This window comes from Podarcis vaucheri (genome assembly GCF_965113315.1).
Source record: "Podarcis vaucheri genome assembly, chromosome: 8".
NCBI lineage: Eukaryota > Metazoa > Chordata > Lepidosauria > Squamata > Lacertidae > Podarcis > Podarcis vaucheri.
In genome coordinates this window covers 43,656,864-43,679,936 of record NC_138766.1, presented here as the reverse complement: position 1 = coordinate 43,679,936, position 23,073 = coordinate 43,656,864, and the positions used below count along the sequence as shown (strand labels likewise).

The 23,073-nt window shown below is 41.4% G+C and overlaps 1 protein-coding gene across 4 annotated transcripts in view; it reads left to right on the top strand.

Annotated features, from left to right (window-relative positions):
* LDLRAD4 (low density lipoprotein receptor class A domain containing 4) overlaps positions 1–23,073 on the top strand; it is a 263,298-nt gene that overhangs the window by 236,871 nt on the left and 3,354 nt on the right. For 2 of the 4 annotated variants that reach the window (XM_082235210.1, XM_082235208.1), the window contains 2 exons: positions 13,337–13,491; positions 22,905–22,958. In XM_082235210.1, coding sequence (XP_082091336.1) covers positions 13,387–13,491; positions 22,905–22,958 — 159 coding nt within the window. In that variant the 5' untranslated portion in view covers positions 13,337–13,386. The other 2 variants (XM_082235211.1, XM_082235209.1) reach the window with 2 other exon arrangements.

Below are 23,073 nucleotides of genomic sequence, written 5' to 3'. Positions count from 1 at the left end.
TAATACTGAAGCCACTCAGTGGCTGAAGTGAGATTTGAACCTGATCTTTGAAGTCCAAATTCAGCAATATGCACTGAACCACACTAGTTCTCTGATGCATGTAATACGTTGACTGTGCCAAGATGATAACATTGTCAGCAGCCTCGTACCTCAAAATGACTATTTTGGAACTGCTGGCTTACAAGGCATGTTTGGCTAGATTCAACCCTGAATCTTTGCTTGCTTTTCAAGTGGTAGTGCTCTATGTCTCAGGATAATTCATTCCTGCATAGCACAAAACAAACTCAGCCACAAAAATGAGGCATTTTAAATGGATGGATATGGCCTGTGGGTGGACCACATGGACTGTGGATGAAGCACAGCTGTGTTTATCTATGAAACAAGATTTTAGAAGAGATTTAGTCAAGGCTTTGGAAGATTTATTTTTTTAAATTCAGGTTAGTTTTCAAAGTACTTACTAATAATGTCAAATGAAGCAAGCTTTAAGAGTGATTTAATATAGAAGCCTAAACACTCTACTTTTGTTTTAAATCCTTCCTCCAAACTTATTTCTTCTGGCTTCTGTTTCTAATCTCCAAGCTGGTGCCATCTGTTTACTTGCTCACACCTAATCACATTAAAACCAAAATAAAATACAATTTGAAATGTTAAAAAAAGGTGGAGGTGCCACACACTTTACTTCTTATTTTCAGCAAATGAGAAAATGTTTCCCCTCTTTCTTTGTCCGCCTTGCCCACATACCATCAACAGGTATCAGTCAACAGGTTTACCCTCAACAGGTAAATGGCATTTCCATGCGCTTTGACTTCCGTCACAGTGTCTCATTGCGCCAGAAGCCGTTTAGACATGTTGGCCATATGACTTGTAAAGCTGCCTGCACACAAATGCCGGCTCCCTCGGCCTGAAAGCGGAGATGAGCGCTGCACCTCATAGTCATTGGGCTCCTGAGAGGGATATTTCTATAGCAGTATATTAAACATAAGCTTAGGCCTTCAGACATGTAAAGCACACTCATCTCCACATTCATAAGCAAACAATCCATAACTTTGTATGCCAAGTCCTCAATGAAAACTCTTGAGACAGATGTTGTAGTAAGCCCCCTTCTGTCAGGCTTTTGAATGAGGGAAGAATCTGTGTTCATCCCATGATAGGGAAAGGGAGCAGTTATGTATGTTTCTGCTGTTTTAATGTTTTAGTAAGTGTTTCAAAGCGCTATTTTATATGAAGCCACCCTGTGTTTCATTACTTGTTAATGAGGGATGGGGTAGAAAGGAGCAATAGATGCATAGCAGTAAAACTGCCACTACATGGAAAGTGAAGTCCAAAATGGAATGGATTGTTAAAACCAAACACTATCAGAATTTCTGCTATAATGGCCAGAATGGATTCAAGAATTATAACATTCCATAGGAGTTGCTGTATTAGTCTGTTGTAGCAAGAATTAACCAAGCATCCTATACCAGACTGAAACTTTGTTCCAGTGTTGTCTGGTATAGAATACAGTGGTTCCTCAGGTTACATACGCTTCAGGTTACATATGCTTCAGGTTCCACACTCCGCTAACCCAGAAATAGTGCTTCAGGTTAGGAACTTTGCTTCAGGATAAGAACAGAAATCGGGCTCTGGCCAAGGGATGGAAAGATCACGAGGCTCCAAAAATAATAGATTGGCAAATCAAATTACAGGAATTGGTGGAGATGGCTCAATTGACTTGTAAACTCAGAGGAAACTCAAAGCAAAAATTTGCAGAAAAATGGGGTGGTTATAGAAGATATGTTCAAAAATATAATAATAGTTTTGACTCCGTGCTAGCATTCGAGTGATAAAGGAACAAAAAGGAGGTGGATAACAATTAAGGATTTATTATGTTTTCAGAATGTATTAGAAAAATTATACAAAAGGTTTATTGTTTTGTGTACATTCAAATGTAAGATAAAACATACGCAAAGGGACTTGACAGGAAGTCAAAGTTGAAGAAAAGATTTTGGAAGATAATAGTGGAAAAATATTTACTTTCATTATTATCATTTTGTGTGTGGGTGTGGGTGTGTGGGTGTCTGCACATATGTGGGTTGTTATATGCAATGTTTGGGAGGAAATAAGACGGTAAATAACAAACAACAAACTAAATATCGATGTATGTAATTTTTATTTCTTAATTATATTGAGTGGTAGTATGGCTGTATTGTTTTTTGTAACATAAAATCATTCAATAAAAAATATTTAAAAAAGAAGAAGAAAGAAATCGGGCTCTGGCGGTGCGGCAGCAGCAGGAGGCCCCATTAGCTAAAGTGGTGCTTCATGTTAAGAACAGTTTCAGGTTAAGAACAGACCTCCGGAACGAATTAAGTACTTAACTCGAGGTACCACTGTAGTGTAAATGGTATCATTGCTTGCATCGCCTGCCAATTTTCAGTGGATCCCCCTCCTCCTAATTTATTTTATCCTCTAGGATCTATGCTGTCACCCTGCTCATCACAAGTCTAGTGCAGCCCAGTTCCATGCCGTGATGGTGATGGACTTCATGTCTTCCAAGAATGGGGTGGTGGGGATACAAGTCGTTCCCATCCATCCAAGCCACTCCCACTACACCTTCTCTCCCAAGGGTGTCCTCAGAATTTTCCCCCCAGAGGGGGCAAGGTCTATAATTTGTGACTACACATTGTTGACTTGTGATGAATCCCACAAATCATTACACGGTGCTGAAGAGAAGTAACAAGAAACAATGGTGGTTTACTGTATTGTATGGGATTATACATTTCAGAACTACTAACTTTATATATTTAGTAATAATAGAGCAGGCATAGGCAAACTCGGCCCTCCAGATGTTTTGATTCCCATCATCCCTGACCACTGGTCCTGTTAGCTAGGGATGATGGGAGTTGTAGTTCCAAAACATCTGGAGGGCTGAGTTTGGCTATGCCTGTAATAGAGTAAAGCAATAGAAAGGCATACAGCTTTGTCAACTGAACAGTACCATAATATCAAATTTTAAAAAATCATAATACTGAATTACACACTATTTGCACATAATCTGCCTTGGGTGTTGTGAATGCCAGACATAAGGTCTGAAAAAGGAAAACTTTTTTTGGTTAATGTTTATCTATCCCTAATATAAAGGAAAATATAATGCAAAGTAGATCACTCTTTAAACAAAAGCTGGAGTATTGGAGGGTCTTCACCAAAATGGTCAATATAAATTTCTCCTTGGGATAATTCTTCAACTTTTCTCTTATGGACACCCAACAAGCCAGACAATTGATCTTCACTCATTGTGGAATGTAGCTGTGTCAGCACTCTGCCCCAAGTGCTAAAGAATTGTTCAGCTGTGCATGTTGTAACTGGTAGGGAAAGTGCTGTGGGGATGGCCATTTTAATAGCAGAGCACAGTTGGGTGTGGTCCAATGGTTCAGTAAGGCTCATATTGCATAAGTCACAAGATGATGGGTGTATTTCCTTCTCCCTACAAGTCATACCAAGTGACGGATTCATCCCTAAAGCTTTCAGATTTGTACAGTTCCTGGATGAAATTGACATGGACTTGCAGGTTTTTAAATTTTCATTCAGTGTGGTACTTCTGAGATGGATGTAGTTTCAGTAAACTGTAAGCAGGCTAGTTTTCATGACTAAAACAATCCCTTGATGAGGTAATCAATGAATCCAGGTTGGGAATGTAGATGGACCACTGGCATAACTCTTCTGTGGATTGGTTGGGGGACTAGCTTGTCTTGTTTAAGTGCTTTGAATTCTACAGCCACTTCATCTGCCAGTTTCTTGTCCTCTATTATGCTGATGGTCTCCCACTAGCTTCCCTGTGCTGTTAAATTATTCCCAGCAACTTTTGTATATGTGCTTTCATTTCAATTGCACCTAACTTTACAGATTCCAGTGCTTGGGTGACTGGTTCTGGTTTTGAAGAATCTTTGCTTACGATCACAAGATAAATAGTAAAAGTGGATGTCTATGATAAAAGTTTATATTATGAACCACCCTGTTATCTTCGGATGAAGGGCAGGTATATAAATTAGATAAATACATACATACTAGCCTGAAATTTGTTTTTTCTTGGTGTTGCTCGATCCTGCCAATTGCTTGAGTTGTGATATTTGGGTAACTGTCTGCATGTGAAGAGATACTCTTGATTTCTGACTCCATGTTTCACATAGCATTGGTAGTTGGGGTATTAGATGTCATCTGTGGATGCTCCCATGGAAGATTTTCATAATGGTTTTAATTATGCCAACAGCATTGTACACATCACTCACACTGTTCAGTTCATTTACAGTAAGATGATGTCTATGGGATGAGCAGTGGACAAAGGCTGCCTGAGGATAGTTTTATGCTAGAACCCCATCTTATTTTCCTGCCATGGTTGAATGACTGTCGTATCCTTGTCCAACTAACTTATTGAGATCTATTCCAAAATCAGCAGATAAAACTGTGTTGGTTATGCCTACTGCAGTTTGGTCTTATATTGAAATAAACCCCAGGAATTCCTCATGTACAGATGCATTCCTATCACTTTCTTTCACAACACCTATAGACAGTTGTTCTATTCCAGAAATATCTGTTCTTTCATCTACTAAAATTAAAAATGTCATGGAAGTATTAGCCTTCACAACTGTGTCTTCCCTCAAAATTTGGCCACACAACTTTATTAATTCATTCTGCATTCTTGCAGGTGTGTACTTGTCTGACCCAATTTCCATTAAAAAAAATTCCCTGCCTTAACACAAAACTGCCAAAGGCCTACCATGTTACCTGTAGTACCAGTCTTACAACAAAAAGCAAGGTTGTGTCACCCACAGTACACATTGGCTGATATTATAGAGTTCAGATTTTGTTTATTTTTCTCTAGCTCTTGCATATGACTTATGAAGTTGCCATTTAAACAAAACCCTTTGTCTTTTCATGGCAGAAAGAAACCTAAAAGCCTAGAAGCCTAGTCTTCATAGGAAACACTGTACCCTCTACTTTGTGAGTTATCTCTTGCAGGTTCACCAAAGTCTTTGTACTTGGAACAAATTTGCCAATGAATATGTCCTGTCCGCCTTGTACTACTGGCTGGGAAATAAAATGTCATAATGCTATGTAGGTCCTTTCAAAACAGCACAGTATGCTAACCAAGGATAATATTTAGAAAACCATGCATGGTGAAATGTTCTTGGTACTGTCCTGTCCTGCCTAGAAGTCATAACTTTCTGTCAGCATCCAGCATTGTGTAAGCAGCTCAGCTTTAATACGTCTGGTAGAGAATTTGCTTTTGATATGTCGTTTCCTATATCCAGTTTTTTTCTGTCACTCAAGTTGTACAGTACCTGGTTCTGCTTCAGTATTTTCATTTTGGATATTCCCATGCCCTGCCTGCACATGGATTTTTTTCTGTCTCTTTTGAGGCAGACACATTGGGTGCTACTTGCACGATGTGTCTAGGGCTCACTAACTGTCTTCTGCTTTTTGAAGTAGATGTTTTGTGTTCCAAACTCAGAGCAAGAATGCAACTAGACTCCTTTTGCAGGGAGGGAGGGATATGAATAAATTCAGTACATAAAATACTTGCCTTGGGTGGCCTGTTTGATAGAGGAGAGCCCTCTCTTTGAAGAGCTGTCTGGTACCAGTCTGATGCAAAGATGAATTATACTAAGAAGGAAGAGGACAGGCCTTGAAGTTGCCCATCATCAATTAAGCACCTGGCCAGCAGACTGAGCAGCCACTTGGCACAGGTTTTTCCACTATGCTAAGATTATACATCTATTTAAATCATTACTATTTGTTTCTAAATTTGCATTTACAGTACACACAAACCCCAACTTGTGGGGGAGGGGTTTGCATTCTGGGTCACTGCATGTGACAACAGAGTGTGCCTAAGCCCCTACACCCCCTTTTCTGGCCATATTACCGTGATGCACATGTGCGTGGTTGCTTGTCAGTTGGATGCATGTAAATCAGTTGTTGCCTGTATATGCAGAAATTAGGCTATCATGTGCAAATTTCATGTAAATATTTCCCCCTTTTGGGTGATGCATTTCCTCTCTTTCAGCAATGTACCCTCTAAAAACATGAAGGGTTTTGGCTTCCACCGTGGAAGTACTCGTGTACCAGTAACCCAGAGCTTAAACTTGCCATCTTAAGTAAGGGCATTTCTAAAAAGCCACTACCACCAGCTCCCTAAATGTTTCTTCTTAATGTGGCATTTTGGCATACAGTGCTTCTGAGTATCGTCTGGCTTTGGCTAGTAAAAAGGTTTAGAAAGGCCCTAAGAATGCCTTTCAGGCTGCAAGCAGTACAGTTTACTTGAGAGTAAGTGTCACTGAACCTAATGGGTCTTTCTTCTGAGTAGATGTTAGGCACCTCTAGATTATCTGTTCATTGAACATTCATCCTGATGTGCTTGCACAAAGCTTATGCCAAGATTATATGGTGTTCACTATTTATTGAGCATTTGTTCTGATTTATTTGCAGAGATTAAATAACAATGAACATTTATCCCAATTTGTTTGTGAGCAGATTATACACCATCCCATCTATCATTAGCCCACAGTTTTTAGTGTATTTCCTTGTCACTTTTTTAACTGCATAAAATCCTTTTTTAAAAAAGAATTTTTTTTGCCAGAGCACTTTAATCCCCAATTTAATTGCATCTACATTTATGATATGCAAGTATTCTGATATGCAACTATTTCCTGCAAAATAGTTAAAAGTCTGGAGGTGACTATACACAGGGGTTGTATTGTTATTTTCCACTTGTCAGTGTTTACTCATCACTTTGCATCCTGTCCTTTCTGCTAGGAGCTCAAGACCATGTAGACATCACCGGCTTCTTAAAATACAAATAAATCACACAAGTCCTGTGTAGCTACTGGGTTTGAGCAGCGATTTGAATCCAGGGCTACCATGGATCTAACCCATTTTCTTTTATCTGGTACAATGCACCATATTGCAAAACAGGATGTGGAAGAAAGCTATTTGAAAAAATGTATGTCAGCACACAATTTTTCAGTGTTGGTTTTTCATTTGGATTAGAGATGTGGGAAAAGGAAAGGAGAAGAATCTTAGCTACATGTGGAAATAGCTTAATTGTGACCAGAATTTACAAACTGAGCGCCATGTGTTAAAACACCCACATCCATGCAAACACCTCCTTTTCTAGATGAGAATCAGCTGGAAGATTTTTACCGCGGCGTAGACCCATTAAGCCTAATCCCGTTGATAACACACAGGCACGCTCCCCCCCCCTCCCTCGTCGCCCCACTAAGTATTTCACTTGACAGAGCCTTGGAGGCAGATGCCTGCGTCAAGAGTTGGCAGTGCGCGTACCACACGGAGGGAAGATTAGCCTCCAGGCCCTGCTCATCTCCATACCGGCGTTTCCTATAGACCAGGGTAGGGACTGAGGCGGGAGGGCGGCATACTGTAACCTTCATGTACTCAACGTACGGTGTGGCTGGCGGGGAAACCGAGACAAGGAGGCTCTTGTGACACGGGTGGGCACTGGCAGCGCCGTGTCTCTGTGTGTGTGTGTGATGCCGCCGCCGCCGCCGAGAGCAGCGCTCAGCTGGAAAGAGCACGTGCGCGCCGTTTCCAATAGTAGCCGGAGCCTGGGCTGGGCGGGGGAGGGAGCCCAGCGGAGCCTCCTGAGTCAAGCGGCGGCCGCGGCGGCGAGGGCCGCGTTTTGGGCACGGAGTGACGCACGTCGCGCTGGAGCAGAAATGCGGAAGAATTAGAAGCCTCCACAGTGTCCATGGGGCTTGGTTTAAAGAGCGCAGCAGCCGCGGCGGCGGAGCAGTTGGGTGCGGGAAGTTGGTAAGAGCGGCGTCTTCCTTGGCTTTCTCCCCACCCTTCGCCCTTTCTTCCTCCTTAGGCTTTTTAATTAGGCCATATTAATTTTTTTTCATGTGCAATATGGAGCTCCATATATATATGGAATTAGGACATCTAATCGGGATTAATAGATCGACGTTTTCTTTTTCTATGATTTTCCTTCCTTTTTAAACTTTTTTAAAAATAAAACAAAAACCTATAGAAATCCCCGAGCGCGCTACGCCATGCGCCTTTACGCAGGGTCGCCCCCTTCGGTGTTTTTCCCTGCGGGTGCTTCTGTGCCCCAGCCGGTGGCGTGGAGCGAGGCCCGGAGGAGCCTCTCCAGGGGCTTCGCCTCGGGCCGGGCAGCATGAGAGGCCTCGGAGAAGAGTCCTCCGCTTCGCGGCGCTCCTGCGCTCTTCTGCGGGCCCTTGTCGGGCGGCGCGCGCCTCCGCTTGCGGTCTGAGCCGCCCCGACGGAGTTGTGTCTAGGAGCGCCGGCCGCTTTCGCCTGCCTGCCGAGGGAGAGACGCGGCCAGCCCAACCCCCCCCCCACCCGCCTGGGCGACCGGGAGACTCGCGACGACGCTGCCTGGCTGCTGCAGGGAGCCCAAGGCGATGCCCGACGCGCTCCTTTCCCAGCGGAGGAGGACACGATTATGTCCACTGACCAGCTTAACAGTACAACACTGAAGGATGCTCAGTTGAAAGACCTGGTTTTGGAAGGAGGTATTCTAGACTCCCCTCTCCCCGCCAAGCTCTTAGTTTAATTTTGTCTCCAAGTTCTTATTCTTTCTCTTCCCCTTAAACCCTTAATCACCTTCCTGCCTACCCGCTTTCTGTTTTACTTTCTCTAGCATACTGTGTGTAATGGGTCTAGTATTTTTGCTGTTGTTACTATATCTCTCTGGGAGATTTTAAGACTATCCATACTCAAGAACCTAACATAGAAAGCCCCCCCCCCAAAAAAAACCCCGGTTAATTTACAGCCAATCCAGTTCATGTCTAGCTCAGATAGAAGTTCCATTTAGTTCAAGTATGTATGTATAGATGATAGTCATGGTCAGGGCAATTGAAATGTTTTTGTTTTAAATATATGCTTGCAGGTGGAGATCATATCTGTATAGAACTGGGCTGGTGAGGTAGACTGAGGTGTACAAGACTGTGGCACAAGTCAGCATGAGCTACTGAAGAGTGGGGGATATGCCTCTTATTTTGGTTTCCACTTTATAATGATAGAAGTGTTTCACATGTGTGACTATTATATGTACAAAGGTTGGAGGCTTGTGCTTTTAATTTTGCCTTTTCATGCTGGTTTTATATGACCCCAGAGACATCAAAATAAGTAGGATAAATACTACCAGGCATATTTTTATAATCCTATGTAAATAGCAATAAATGTGTACTAGTACTGTTGATCTAGCACTTGCCATTATATAAACTGAAGACTCTTAAAATGTGTTGCTTTCATTAAGAGTTAAAAAATTCTTAGGGGGGGGTATTATAATTATCTATGCAAATGAGTGTGTGAGCCAAGATGAAGCCTTTGTATAAAAATTGTTTTCCTTCACCTTGTGGAAATAATCCCCAGTGCTGGGTTTTGGAATGCAGACACAACTGATCTGATGTGATATGGATGTGGGGAGAGAGACCAGACTTTGAAGCTACACTGCTGTTAAAGTTGTGAAACTATGCTGCAATTAAAGATGTGACTTTGGAAATAAACCCACATCCTGTTGATCAAAAGGGTCTGATTATGGCTCACTTGGGCTGCAATGCTATACATGCTTACTTGGAAGCAAATCCCACTGAACACAGTAGGACGCACTTCTGAGTAGACTTGCATTTTTCTGTCCGTCTTGCTCTCCTTTTCTACACCTGCACATATTTAACATACTTTTATTTATCTCATTTTTGCCTCTTAAAATGTTCTTGTTTATCAGATTTTGCTTGCATATTTTCAGACTTTGTTTTCAAAATAACCATTCATAGGAAAAGAGGAACTGGCCGTCTGTAAAAATGTTCAGGGCCCTTGATTAAATTTAGAAGTCTGTGCTTTTGGCAGATGCAGAAATAACGTCATTCCAGCCATCACCGCATTCTAGGAAAGCCTAAATCAACATTACTTATTTTGCACATTGCTCTTTCACAACTGCTGCTCGATTGACACAGTAATAAAATATCTCTGGGCCAATTAAGTACTTGGGTTATTGGCCTCTCAAGCAATTGGCCTGCTGGGGTCCTGTGGTTGAGAAATAGTTAGGCTGCTGCTTTTTAAGCCTAAACCTTGTGCCCTCTTAGTAGGTCGGGGAGGCATGCTGGAAGAGGAGGACACAGGGCACAGAAATCAAGGATTTTTTTTGTACCCTGTTGTCAATAACAGCTGCAGCAGTGACCTGAGTATAAACTAACATATTGACTGATGCATGTGAAGTTTGAGGTAGCAGCAGTGGGACACTCACTGGTTGAATTAAAAATATTTATACATTGCCTTATTGATAGCCATAATGAGGGAGCAACTAGGGAAGCAGAAAAGGAAATTTTCTGTTTTCTTCAGTTGCATAGTGAATTCCTTTTAATCCTCCCTTAGACTGTGAATAATTCTCACGGCATGCAGAAAAATGGTAAGATTTTGTGCACAGTCTTGGAACGCATGTCCTTGTATGGCAGGTGTTGTTAGATTCTTCCACTAATCCACTTCCTACATTCTGTATTCTTGTGGAGGTGAGACATCTTGATTATTTCAAAATCTTGATTGTTAATCTTAAAACCCTCTCCCAATGATTGGAAAAGGAATAGTTTGGAGGGAGAAAAAAATAACAACTATATTTTCCACCTTCTGCCAAGCCAAAGCTTTAAGAATAGGAATCGTGATCATCTTTTTGTGCACTTAGCTTTAGAAATGGCTGAATTATAATCTTGCCTTTTCTTTGAATTTCCGTCATGCTAAAGATGCCCAAGTGTCAACCATTATGCTTGTGGATTACATACTTTTAAAATACATACTTTTAAAATACATTTCTGGCTTTGTTTTGCCATTGCTGTGCCAGTACAGTGGTACCTCTACTTATGGACGTGATCCATTCCGGGGTACCATTTGCACCCCGAAAAGTCAGTAAGTAGAGTGCCGCTTCTGTGTGTGCGTGTGACACAACAGAGCGCTTCTGCGTGTGCGCAAAGTGCACAGAGCACTCCGCATGCGCGAAGCACGCAGAACAGTTTTATGTGTGTGCGCACAGCGAAACCCGGAAGTATACATTTCCGGGTTTGCCGCGTTCGCAACCCGAAAATCCGCAACATGAACCTAACGCAACTAGAGGTATGACTGTATAGCCAATGAAAATAACCAAAGGCATGCTTTAGCTGAAATATGACGTAATCTTATATATGCATGGGCTGTTCAAGATGTGAATTGTAAATATTATTAATTTCATTAATATCCCACCATTCCTGCAAGGAGCTCAAGTGGTGTATATGGTTCCCCCCTCCTCATTTTATCCTCCCAACCACCCTGTGAGGGAGGTTAGGCTGAGAAACTGTGATTGGCCCAAGGGCACCAGTGAGCTTCATGGCTGAGTAGGGATTCGAACCCTGGTCTCCCAGGTCTTAGTCCAGCACTGCAGTTTGCCATGCATATTTGAAGTTTGATTTGTATTTGCTGTAAACAGGAAACTGAATGGAAGGAAAACCTTTTCATTCTTGCACGTACAAACAAGTACATTATTCTGTCATTGATGTGTTTTTCCTGTTAATTTGAATGGCTAAAGGTGTGAACCTTCAAGATTAATGATGTGACAAGTTTGTCCCAAAGTGCCATAATTTTAATTGATGCATTAATTGAATCTGAGGCGTGTAAAGCAATTATCATGTCTTCCAAAAGGAAAACATTTGTAATACCCTGGGGCGTTTTCTTTAATCTTTAAGACATTTTATGGGCATTGCGACTTTGTAAAACTACAGTGACTTTCTAGGTTAATCTCTCATCACCATGGTTTCACTGCGCGCGCGCGCGCACACACACACACACACACACACACACAAAATCAATCCCGTATGAGCCAAGGAAAGTCAGTCCTTGTTCCTTTTTTCTTTAATGAAAGCTTTACATATTCAGGGTTTTCTTCTTCTTCAAAGGAATCCTTCTGGTTATTTAAGCTTCCCTTTACATTTTTCATTTATTGAACTGTTACTGTGGTGGTGGTGATGGTGGTAATATTAATGGGAGACTAGATACAGATAAACGATTACTTATTTCAGTATTCTGGTAAGTGGGCAGTGGCACAGCAGTCCTTATAATTCTGGAGCTTCCTGTGCTTGTAACTTCTGAATTCTTAAAGGACTGTTAAGTTATTATGTTGCTCATCATTAAGGTTGGAGAAATCAGTGTGTTATGTACAGATGGGGACCATTTTGTGCTCAACCAATTGATGCATGACCACTGATGCTTGGGGCCTTTTGGACCCAAAAGAAGGTGTAATGTGGTGGAACAGGTTTTTGCTTGCTCCACCGATGTGCGTAAGGACCAGGAATGGAACCCTTGCACAAAATGGTCACCACCTGTATGTAGGAATGGAAAACCATTTCTCTACAAAGGGTTTTTGGCCAGGACAAGTTAATTTAGGGCCAGAGCCAAAAGTGGGTAGACTTTACACCACTGTAGGATTTTATCATTCTTTCTCTGCAAGCTTAATGAAAATAGACTCTGGACACATGTCAAACCTCCAGTCGGATAGGGATCCCTTCCCTACTGTGAATACCTTCTTGTACCTGTCTTTGGTCTATATGTGAAACTTCTATAGAAAGCTTTATGTAGCAGGATGGCAGGACAGCACAGTAGTGCATCATTTATCAATTTTGTGCCGGTTTCTTCCTATTCCCCTGGATGACGAGTTACTTGAATTGATTGCAATAATAGGAAGGATGTTGTTACTTAAACACTTCTTTTTCTTGAAGGATGTTTTTACCCAGGATATCAGCTTACCTTGCAGTCGGTTCACTGTGTACTTCCCAACATGACATACTGAAAGTGCAAGAAGATTTGTATTTCTAGATGATCCAAGAAGTTTTTTAAAAAAGCATATCAACTTGATTTGTTGCTGCATTTTTTTATTTAGAGCTCTCCTTCATCAATTAACTTTGAGGCTTAAAAATGATGTCTAAGGCGGTGGCGGGGATGATTTATATTGAATTTTTTTGCTGTGCTGTGTCACTGATGAAAATCAGAAGAGAATCTTTTTTTTAGACATTGAGGGAAGAGGGAATCCTCAGATAGGGAAAAGGCATAATTATTTAGCCTTTCCAGTTTGCAGATTTTGTTATTCTGAAATTTGTTTTCCAGAGAGGAAAAACAAAGCTATTTCAACCCTGAAATAGTGTGTTGGGATCAGTTTTTTTGCTGTAGTAAAAACTTTATTGAGCAATATACATGCATCAACAAATAGATTATTTTGGGTATCAGCTTGCAGTTTCACCCTCCTCTTTTTTTAACATTCCTTATCTACCCTAGAGTGACACTTTTTCTCTTTCTTTCTCCACAGCTGAACTAGAGTTTGTTCAGATCATCATCATAATCGTGGTTATAACTGTTATGATAGTGGTGATCATCTGCTTGTTGAATCATTATAAAGTGTCAACACGGTCATTCATCAGTCGGCAGAGCCAAAGCAGGAGGCAAGAAGAATCTTTACAACCGGTGAGTTGAAACCTCCATGCTACCCATATTGGTTTAATATATGTTTTGTGGCAGACCTTTTATTTATTTGCCATATTAATATGCTGCTCAATAATGACATTCTCTGGGCAGCCTCCAGTATTGCTAAACTATTGGAAACCAAGCAAGCCCATCTAGGAAGAACATTCACATATAGGATCCCAGCAACAAAAGTCTTTCTCTCTTGTAGCCACCAGTCACACCTCACTTGGCAGGGCCACCTGGAGTTTACAGGCAAACAACTGGTCACCAGGAAAAAGACAAAAAAAGAAAGAAAAGGAAATTGTGTTCAGATATTTCTTAACCGCCTTGCATGAGAACATTCCAGGGCAATATACAAAAGTGAGAGAACCATTTATACATCAAATACATATAACATATGTGAAGAAACATTGATAGTAGGATAAAAGTCTAAAGAATAACATTTATGACCATCTAACATTCCTGGGCAAATAGGGATGTAATAGTCTTAATCTGGCATTAAAAATGTTGGCATCAGACATGTCTCCTTTGAGAAAGCATTTCACAGTTGGGGCACCACCACAAAAAGTGTCCTCTGCTTTGTAACTACATAAAGTTCCTCTGTTAAAGAAGGTTATTTGGAGAAGGACCTCAACAGAAGATCTTAAGACACGGGCAAGCTGGAATGGGAACAGGTACTTCCTCAGATATCTGGATCCCAAAGTATAAGAACCAGCACCTTAAATTGTGCTCTAGAGAATATGCTAGTCTTTGTAATATAGTCATACCTCTCGTTACGTTTGCTTCAGGTTAAATCTTTTCAGGCTGCGTCCCGCGGCGACCCAGAAGTACCGGAAAGGGTTACTTCCAGGTTTTGCCACTTGCGCAGATGCTCAAAATGACGTTACATGCATGCGCAGAAGTGACGGATCGCGACCTGCGCACGCACAGACATGGGTTGCATTCTACTCATGTTACAAACAGGGCTCCAGGACGGATCCCGTTCGCAACCAGAGGTACCACTGTACTTTCAGAAGATATGAGTGCTGTGGTTGTAACCGTAAGAATTCTGATGGCCAAATTCTACACTAACCGAAACTTCCGGGTGGTTGACTGGGGTGGTTCCACATATAACACATATTAATCCAACCAAGAGTTACTAGAGCATGAATCACCCTGGCACGGCCGACCTATCCAGGCCACCAAATCATGGGAAGCTGGTAAAAGGGCCTCTGTATCCTATCTCTAATAAATTCTGTGCTTACTGATTTACTACAGAAAAGTTAGCAGAGTTTTAAAATGCTTCTGCATATGTATCTAAAGGCTGTGCTTGGCTTTGTTTCATTCAAGAAGTGTGAAGGCCTGCCTTTTTGTATCACATTTTTGTAGCTCATCCATCTCCACTGCCATCGAGGGTCATTCATTGGGCTTTTCCTTATATCCTCACAAGGTAGATTAGGGAGAAAAAGAATCTACAGCCACTTAGGGAGCTCCATGACTAACTAGGGATTTGGATCTGAGTCTTTCTGATCCAGCACTACCCATGACTCTTCAAATGGTTGAGGCCATTCGCAGAGGAAGGTATGACTGGTGCTCCCCCATTGTTAATATTTCCAAGTACTTTTTTTGTTTTTAATCTTAGTCATGTTTAGCAATCCTGGGGCACTTATCCACAATCTTACTAAACTAAGGCTATTTTTTAAAGGATGCTCAGGTTTTTGGAGGTCTGTCTTTCTGCATGCCAAACTGGCAGCCTTGCCTCATGGCAAATGAGTTGTATGACCTGTTCTCTACAAATAAGGGAACCTCTGCCAGCTGAATGAAAGAAGTTGTTGACTCAAGTCTGGCCAGCGTGAATTGGGCTTCAGAACAGCAATGCAAATTCCATGGCCACTATACTATGTATGTATGTATGTTTGGGGGACGGGGAGAGAAACCTTCAATTTCTTCTTGGGTGGTTGTTTTCTACCCCTGGCATTATTGCTATGCAAAAAAACACATGCAACTGTAATAAATGCAACTTTTCTTAATCAACAAGGTCATATGAGGGCTAAAGAACTGACGAGAATACACCTACAGGAAAAGAAAGTATGAATGAGTGTGTAATGTTAAATACCCGTAATCATGCCTAGAAGTCATGGTTAGACTGGGCTATCCAAATGTGCACTTATTGGCATGATAGTGCACATGTATGTTCCACACCCTTAATGTGTTTCCAGGAAGCGCCAGTGTTTTTGTAGCAAATGTATTGCTGCATGAAGTGTGCAACTGTTCACTGTAGTAGACATTTGGGTTGTAGTACAGTGGTACCTCAGGTTAAGTACTTAATTCGTTCCGGAGGTGTGTTCTTAACCTGAAACTGTTCTTAACCTGAAGCACCACTTTAGCTAATGGGGCCTCCTGCTGCTGCCGTGCCGCCGGAGCACGATTTCTGTTCTCACCCTGAAGCAAAGTTCTTAACCCGAGGTAATATTTCTGGGTTAGCGGAGTCTGTAACCTGAAGCGTATGTAACCTGAGGTACCACTGTAATCAGGTTGGGTCGAAGTAATCAGGTGTGATCTGGGCTCTCAGTCTGGCATTTCTTTCACTGGTTGTATTCAGAGTCTAAAAGGAAGTTTTAACTGTGGCCATCCTTAGTGACTGAGAGGTATCAAGTATCCAACGAATTAGATATTATCTGCCTCTCTGCTTAGATCTTGAACAACCACCGTGAACCGGAAGCCTCCAGTGACGAGGCTTTATGTTGTCTGATTAAGATGATGGAATTGGAAAAAGCAGTTGCAGAGATGTATCGTAAAATCGTGTTTAAAAACAACAGCAAAAAAAACCAACCCTTTAAAATTCTATTAAATTGTCAATCTTTTTATTTTATTTAAAGAATTTTGAAGGCCTTATTTCTTTTTAATTGGTGATAATGACTGGGTAGTTGATTGTGGGGAAAGTAATTATGTGTGTGCATATCCTGATTCCGGATTTAGAATGTTTGCTGACTAATAATGCCTGAAAGCTGCTGCAGCTTCCCTTAACAGAAGAAGCCTTAGAGTCTTGGGTGAGGGGGAGCAAGATTTAAAAATATGACATATATGAAAGAAAACAGTCATTTTTTTCTTGGCAGAGTTGAGTGAATTTAGCAAAAGTCTTTCTGGTTAGCTCTAGTGTAGTTGTACGGTTAGGGCTAGGCAGCCTTTTCTTTCCCTCCTCCCCCTACCTCCAAATTCTGAATATTCCCTTTCTGATTCTACGTTTAATATTCCTTAGAAAAATGCAAGATTTGTTCTTTTTTTTCTTCTGCTACTTTGAACTGCTCCAGTTCTGCCTCTAGTAACTGCAGCTCTTCCTTGTACAATTTCAAGATGCCCCATTGTCTAGGGGTGGCAGAGACAAACATGCCCCTTGAGCAGTTTTGAACAGAATCACTATATGAACATGGAAACCATGCCTCCTATGAAGTCAGACTATTCATCCATCTAGCTTAGCATTGTCTACTTTTGCTGGCAGCAGCTCTTAGGCGGAGGTTTCCCCCCAAGCTCTGATACCTGGGATCTTCTGCATGCTCTATACAGTGAACTAATGCCTACTGCTAAAACAAAATAGGTGAAATGGTATAACTGGGTCAGTACCTTTTCTTCCTTATATATTTATCTCCTTGGCAAAAAACTAACCCAGAGATAAATTCATTTTGTTTGAATCCTGTCCTTTGTATCTTCAGGTGCTGTTTCTAGCCTTGCTCCCTGACTGGTTTTTTTAGGAAGGAAGTCTTTGCACATTCAGCCATATGTGCAAAGGCTTCCTGCTTGCAGAAGTTTCTGTTGCTGTGACCATTAGAACCTTGTCTGCTGATCTTAGTACCTGAGAGGTAGCTCCCATGCCCTCTCAAGCTCAATTGGGGGGGGTGCCCCTGGAAAGGGCATGCTCTGTGGTGGCCCCAAAGTTGTAGAATTCCCTCCTTGCAGAGATTTGCCTGACACCGTCATTTGCTTTCAGCAAATGCTTCAGCAAATGCTGAAGACTCACCTCTTTACTTTGGCTTTTCACACTTGAGATGTATATTTTTGAGGGTTCAGCTTTTTCTGTGATTAATTGTGTTTTAACTGTAACCTGCCCTGAGACTTCAAGGGGGGGGGGATAATGATGATGATGATGGGATTGCCCAACAGGCAAGAAGAAACATGCATCTTTTGTTCCACGCTGCATACTCTTGCTGTAAGCCATTGTATAGTGACATATATTGTGTCATTCAAGAGAACTAGCAGGTGTCTTGCTGTTTGTGTATTGCCAAAAGACATTCTTTCCATAATATTCTCCCCCCCAAATGGTTTCATAAAAATGTTTCCTAGGTTTTTACAGAACTAGAACTTCACAATAATTGTGCAGTAACATTTCCCTTTGGAAGTTTCCTTGACTGCTGGGAGCAGGACAGGAAGGGCGTTCTCTGAAGCTCCAGTGACATGGGGGGCCCCCCTCTAAATCCAAAGGGAGTTGGAAAAGTACTATTCTTTGCTACTGCTGCTACAACTTCAGCCACAAGCCTAGTTGCTTGTGGCAAGTCAGCATCTCTTCCTAACAGGGAAAGCTTTTGTAAACTGGAAGACCCTGTGCATGGCTTAGTATCTTTTCAAGGATTTGTTTCTGAAGCTGAATTATTGTATCTAATCAAGCAGTCAAATTGGTCAGTTGCATACATACAGTAATCAATAAAATGGAAATAAAAAATCTAAATGCACCTGCTTAAAGTTGCATGGGGGGGGGGCGAGTTCTGTCAGGATTTAAAGTGTGCCATGATACAGGCTAAGTGTTTCTTTATGGATGTAGCACAGTCTGGAAAGCCTGGTTTGTCATGGTAACCCTGGGCAGTTTCATAGACGTTTCTGATCATCTTTCTTACTTATTTTATGCTGTATAGCAAATATTTGTCCTGTGCCTGCTCAGTAAAAAGAAGCGAGGAAGATTTGAGTATGCAAAAAGTTGTAAAACTTAGTGGTCCTAACTTAGTTGTTTTTCTGCTTATTTTGAACTGTCAGGACATTTCCCTACTGGTTGGCACCCCCCTCCCCCCAAAAAAGTGTATTTCTTGCATTAGTTACTATTTTATTTGTTGGTTTGCTTTTTTAAAGGCTATTTTCTCTCTCTTTGAATTTGTCATGTGTGGCTTTTAATGGAATCCTGCATGTACTTGCCTTTCTCTTTCTAGTGTAGTATGCACTGTGGCATTGCTTATGCTCTAGAAGAAGTGTTTGGTGTCATTAAGAAATATATTGGTCTACCCTGTTCTCTTTTCTTTGTCCCAAAGGACAGCTAGGCTATAACCAGGTAAAAAGGGCAGACCTTGTGTGCAGGGACCATGTTCAGCATCGTCCTTAGATCAGACATATCTGGCCTCTTGCTGCCACCTAGAGAAAAAATGAAAAAATGACACAGAAAACCCCATTACCTGCGAATGCAGTGGGAAAGTTATTGTTATACGCATCCTTTTGCTTATTGTATTTCTAATGTAATTATAGCAATGCACCATTATCACCCTTTTTATTCAGTCAGAGGAACACGTGTGTTGCGTTATCTTTTGAGAGACGTGACAACTTTTGCATCTTAGTCTTCATGGCTTCTGCTTGCTTTGCCTGATCTTGAGCCCAGGGGTGTGGGTGTGTGGCTGAGTATCTACTTTGACCTTACTCCTGACACCAAAGGCATGACACACGTAGAATATAAAGCTCTGCAAATATCTCCCTCTTAAGCAAGGTGATAGACTAATTTCACACTTGGCACTTTTGAGCTTCTGTCCTGCCATCGGTATATGTGTGTGCATTACAGAAATGAGGTTTTAAATGTGCTTCGTTTCCCCCCCAAATGGAATCTCTTTTTGAAATAGAGTTAAAAGTTAATAATTGAAGGAGACCAAGATCCAAGTGTGTAAAAAGCACCTCTGATAAATCACCTTTCAGTAGCTCAGTCAGTAGAACATGAGATGAAAGAATGAAAATCTCTTCCTTTTTTTATTATGTAATAGGGAAGTGGTGTTTGGAAGCACAGGCGGTCTCTAAGTGGTACACCTTGACTTTCTGCTGTTGTTCCTCTTACAAGTTCCTTTAACTAGCAGTCATAAGCTCTGTAAAATCGTGTCCAATCCCAAAAGCATGACTCAGTGCACAGGCCCTTGATACAAATTGCATATGTTAATTTATATTTATAGATGCAAATTTAGGTCAGCTTCCAGAGGAGAATTTGCCTTGTAAAGCAATGCAATTTTAAAAAAGTTTTTTTTAATCAAAAAAATAAAGGCTAAGAAGAGACGGGAGATTCAGGGCCAGGTGCAAAAGACCTTGGATTCAAGCCCCCTGGGTCACACCCTAACAGTGTCCTTCCCCAAAATGTTTTGCTCATAAAATTGTCAGTTTGGAAAACTCCCAATGGCCTAGTTGAGACATAAGTATCCCAGCCCAACAAATGATGCTTTATGAGCCTGGGAACTCGCACACCACCCCCTGCTCCTCACGTGCCCTGCTTCACCACAGAGTGCCTTGTTTCTTCAACCAGTTTCCCTTGACATTCAAATAGACAAATTATGGATTACAGTGCAGTCGCAGCCTGGATAGCTAGTAGGTTAGAGCATGGTGCTGATAACACCAGGGTTGCAGGTTTGATCCCTGGATGGGACAGCTGGATTTTCCTGCATTGCAGGGAGTTGGACTAGACGATCCTCAGGATCTCTTCCAACTATAGGATTCTATGAGTCTATGAATCACATACTTATCTTTTTGGAAGCAAGCCCCATTGAATCAACGAGGTTTATTCCTAGGTTCATGGGTGCAGGATTGTAGCCTTAAAAACTAAGTAAGGGAATGTGAGCTTGCAGGCTCCTGGGCCAGTAAGCCATGGTTTATGTAATTCATTGCATCTGTATGAGGCCAATACGTATTAAGAATTACAGGTTTTGAGACAGTTGATTTGAATTACTGTTGTGTCTTGAAAGAGTACAGTTACAGTATTTGCAACTAATTTGGGGCCTTGCCGTGACATTAATTTTCCGGTTTGAGCATCTTAGACCTGGAAGCACCTGCTTCTCTTTGGCCCTTTGGAAGGCGCTTGGTTGTTTTAGCCTTTAGGCTTACTTCTGAATTTTCCTTAATTTCATTAGCAGAGGATGCTTTATGGGTACAGTTTTTCAAGCAGAAATCTCTGGCCAGAGACTAGGACTAAAGGGAAAAGGGAATAAAAGATGTAGAGAGAAGTGGTAGGAAACTGCAGCAGCAGCAATCACAATCACAGCAGGCACTGTAAATGCAACAGAGACCTGAAGAAATTATGATGGACCCCATTTTAAGGTAGTTTTGCAAATATGAACTAAGGTGTCTCTTTCCCACTTGCCACCCACCCTCTGCTCAGGTCACCTGCTCCTTTTCTTAATATACTACTGCAATTGCATGTTACAACTCTTTCTCTGGGGGAAAGAGAATATGCACAGAAATCACTTCCCAGCTGCTGTGATGTTGGGTTTTTGGGGGGAAATTGTCCCATGGAAATTAAGAGTAGTTTGGATTTTCGCATTGTGGAATGTTCTGCCACCCTGGAGGGTGATCAAATTTTGTGTGTTTATTCTACTTGTATTTAGTAAATAAAGCTAATTTTGAAGCTGCGATTGCATTTGCAATTGGCATCCATGCATTGAACTGAAGAAACTGAAAAGTTTCCATGGGAAATCTACCCCACTTCACCACCCAGCTGATAGGGTCTTCCCATCCAGGAAATGGGAGGCACTAGGAATGCTGTGAGCCTGCTTTCCTCTGCTAAGAAATTAAGAAAGCTGAGGAGTCCTTGAGCTTCTTTTCTGGGCCTTCTACATTGGGGAAATGCATTGGAATGCTATGCGTGCTGTATGTGTCTTTCATTTCTCATTTCTCAGGAGTGTGGATAGGCAAGATTCCTCTCAGGCTTTGGGGTTTGTTGTTTTTTTTGGGTGGGGAAAAATTGGTTTCTTGCCATGGAGGCCAAGCAAGTACCTATTTAAATGTTGATTTCTATGGTGAAGTGGGTGAGGGATTCACATAAGACTGTTCAAATACTAAGGAGAAATCCTAAACTGTGTCGACTTGGTCTATTCATGCCATCTTTAGCATCAAAGCAGTGTGTTAAAAAACCACCCACAGCATTCTTAAGGACAGATGGACCACAGCCTGTTTGGTGCAATTAGCATTGTACTTTGCTCCCACTGGTGAGCGCAAAGAGCTGGATCCAGATCGAGGACAAAGAGACAGTCCTGGCAAAATTCTATTTCTGAGCGGATTTAAATGAGCTTGTTTTCATGATAACAAACCATTACCTCACTTCAATAATGGGTTTATTTACAGAAAGAGTACATTTCACCTTGGGGTAGTTAACTTCGTTAGGAGTGTCAATATTGGGACCTTAGCTAGCAACAGTGAAGTTTGTAGCCTAGCAGTGACCTTTATGTGCTCCCTCCTTCCTGCCCAGTTAGGGTTCTTGGCCCTAGGGGCCCTAGCCTTGTAAATGCAAAATGAAGATTCTGACGTGGGATAACCCTAAAAGAACATTTTCATATTCATAGCTTTGATGGAAACAAATCTGAAGATGGAAGCTCGCTCTCTCTCTTTCTCTTTAGTTGGCTTAAAGTTTGTGCCTCAGTTTTCCTGATGGGATGATCAGTAAAAAAAAATAAAAAATGGAATATAATAACAGAAGGAATGATCCACAGAAATATTGGAGTCAGGCATAAAGAAGGGGCAGAGATGAGAGAGAATCTACAAATATAGTGCTATAAAATCTTTACCGTAGTTTATTTTCATTGATGCAGTTGAGTTTCCACGGAAACTGGATCAAAAAGTCCCATTGCGTGTCAACTAGCATATCTGAGTGCGATTTTCATGCGCTTTGTTGTCAGATGAAACCTGCAACTACTGGTTTTACAAGCCACCTTCTACTTCTTTTAGATGGTTTTTAGTTTTTATGTATGGTACTTTTAGAAACTGGTAAGACAAAACAAGTATCTTCTAAATGTTCCCTTTGGCAAGTGGCAGGCTTGCTGAAAAAGAGAGAATACTTTTATTCAGAGTGTGTATTCACTGGACTGTGTTACAAGACCAGTTTAATTAAACTGGAGGTGTAAACTGACATAGACTGGAATGTTGTGCACTTACGTTCTGTGGAACTAAGTTGGACTTGCTTCGGAGCAAATGCACACAGGGTCAGGCTCTGAAGCTACGTTTACTAGTAGGCCAGGCCCATTGGCTTAATTGGAACTGAATCACTGTATCTGCCGTTGGAGGAAATAAATATATCCTAATTCTTAGAGTATGTAAATGTTAGAGCAAAACATGAATGATGTGAAGTTGACTAGGATGTTGAGCATTAATATCATAAAAGTATAATAAGAAACCTTGTTCAGAAGCTAAGTGTTCTCTCGTTTTCTCTCTTGTGCTAGGAGGGGTGTTTGTGGCCTTCTGACAGCTCATCTTCACGTCGGGGAGCTTCCGAGGTAAGCTCTCACTCACACTTCAGATCTTCCAGAAACTACGTTTTTGTTAATAGCACATATTTCCCCCTTGTGCTGTGACTGCAGTTTTGCAGTCAATTTCTGTCAGATCAACTTA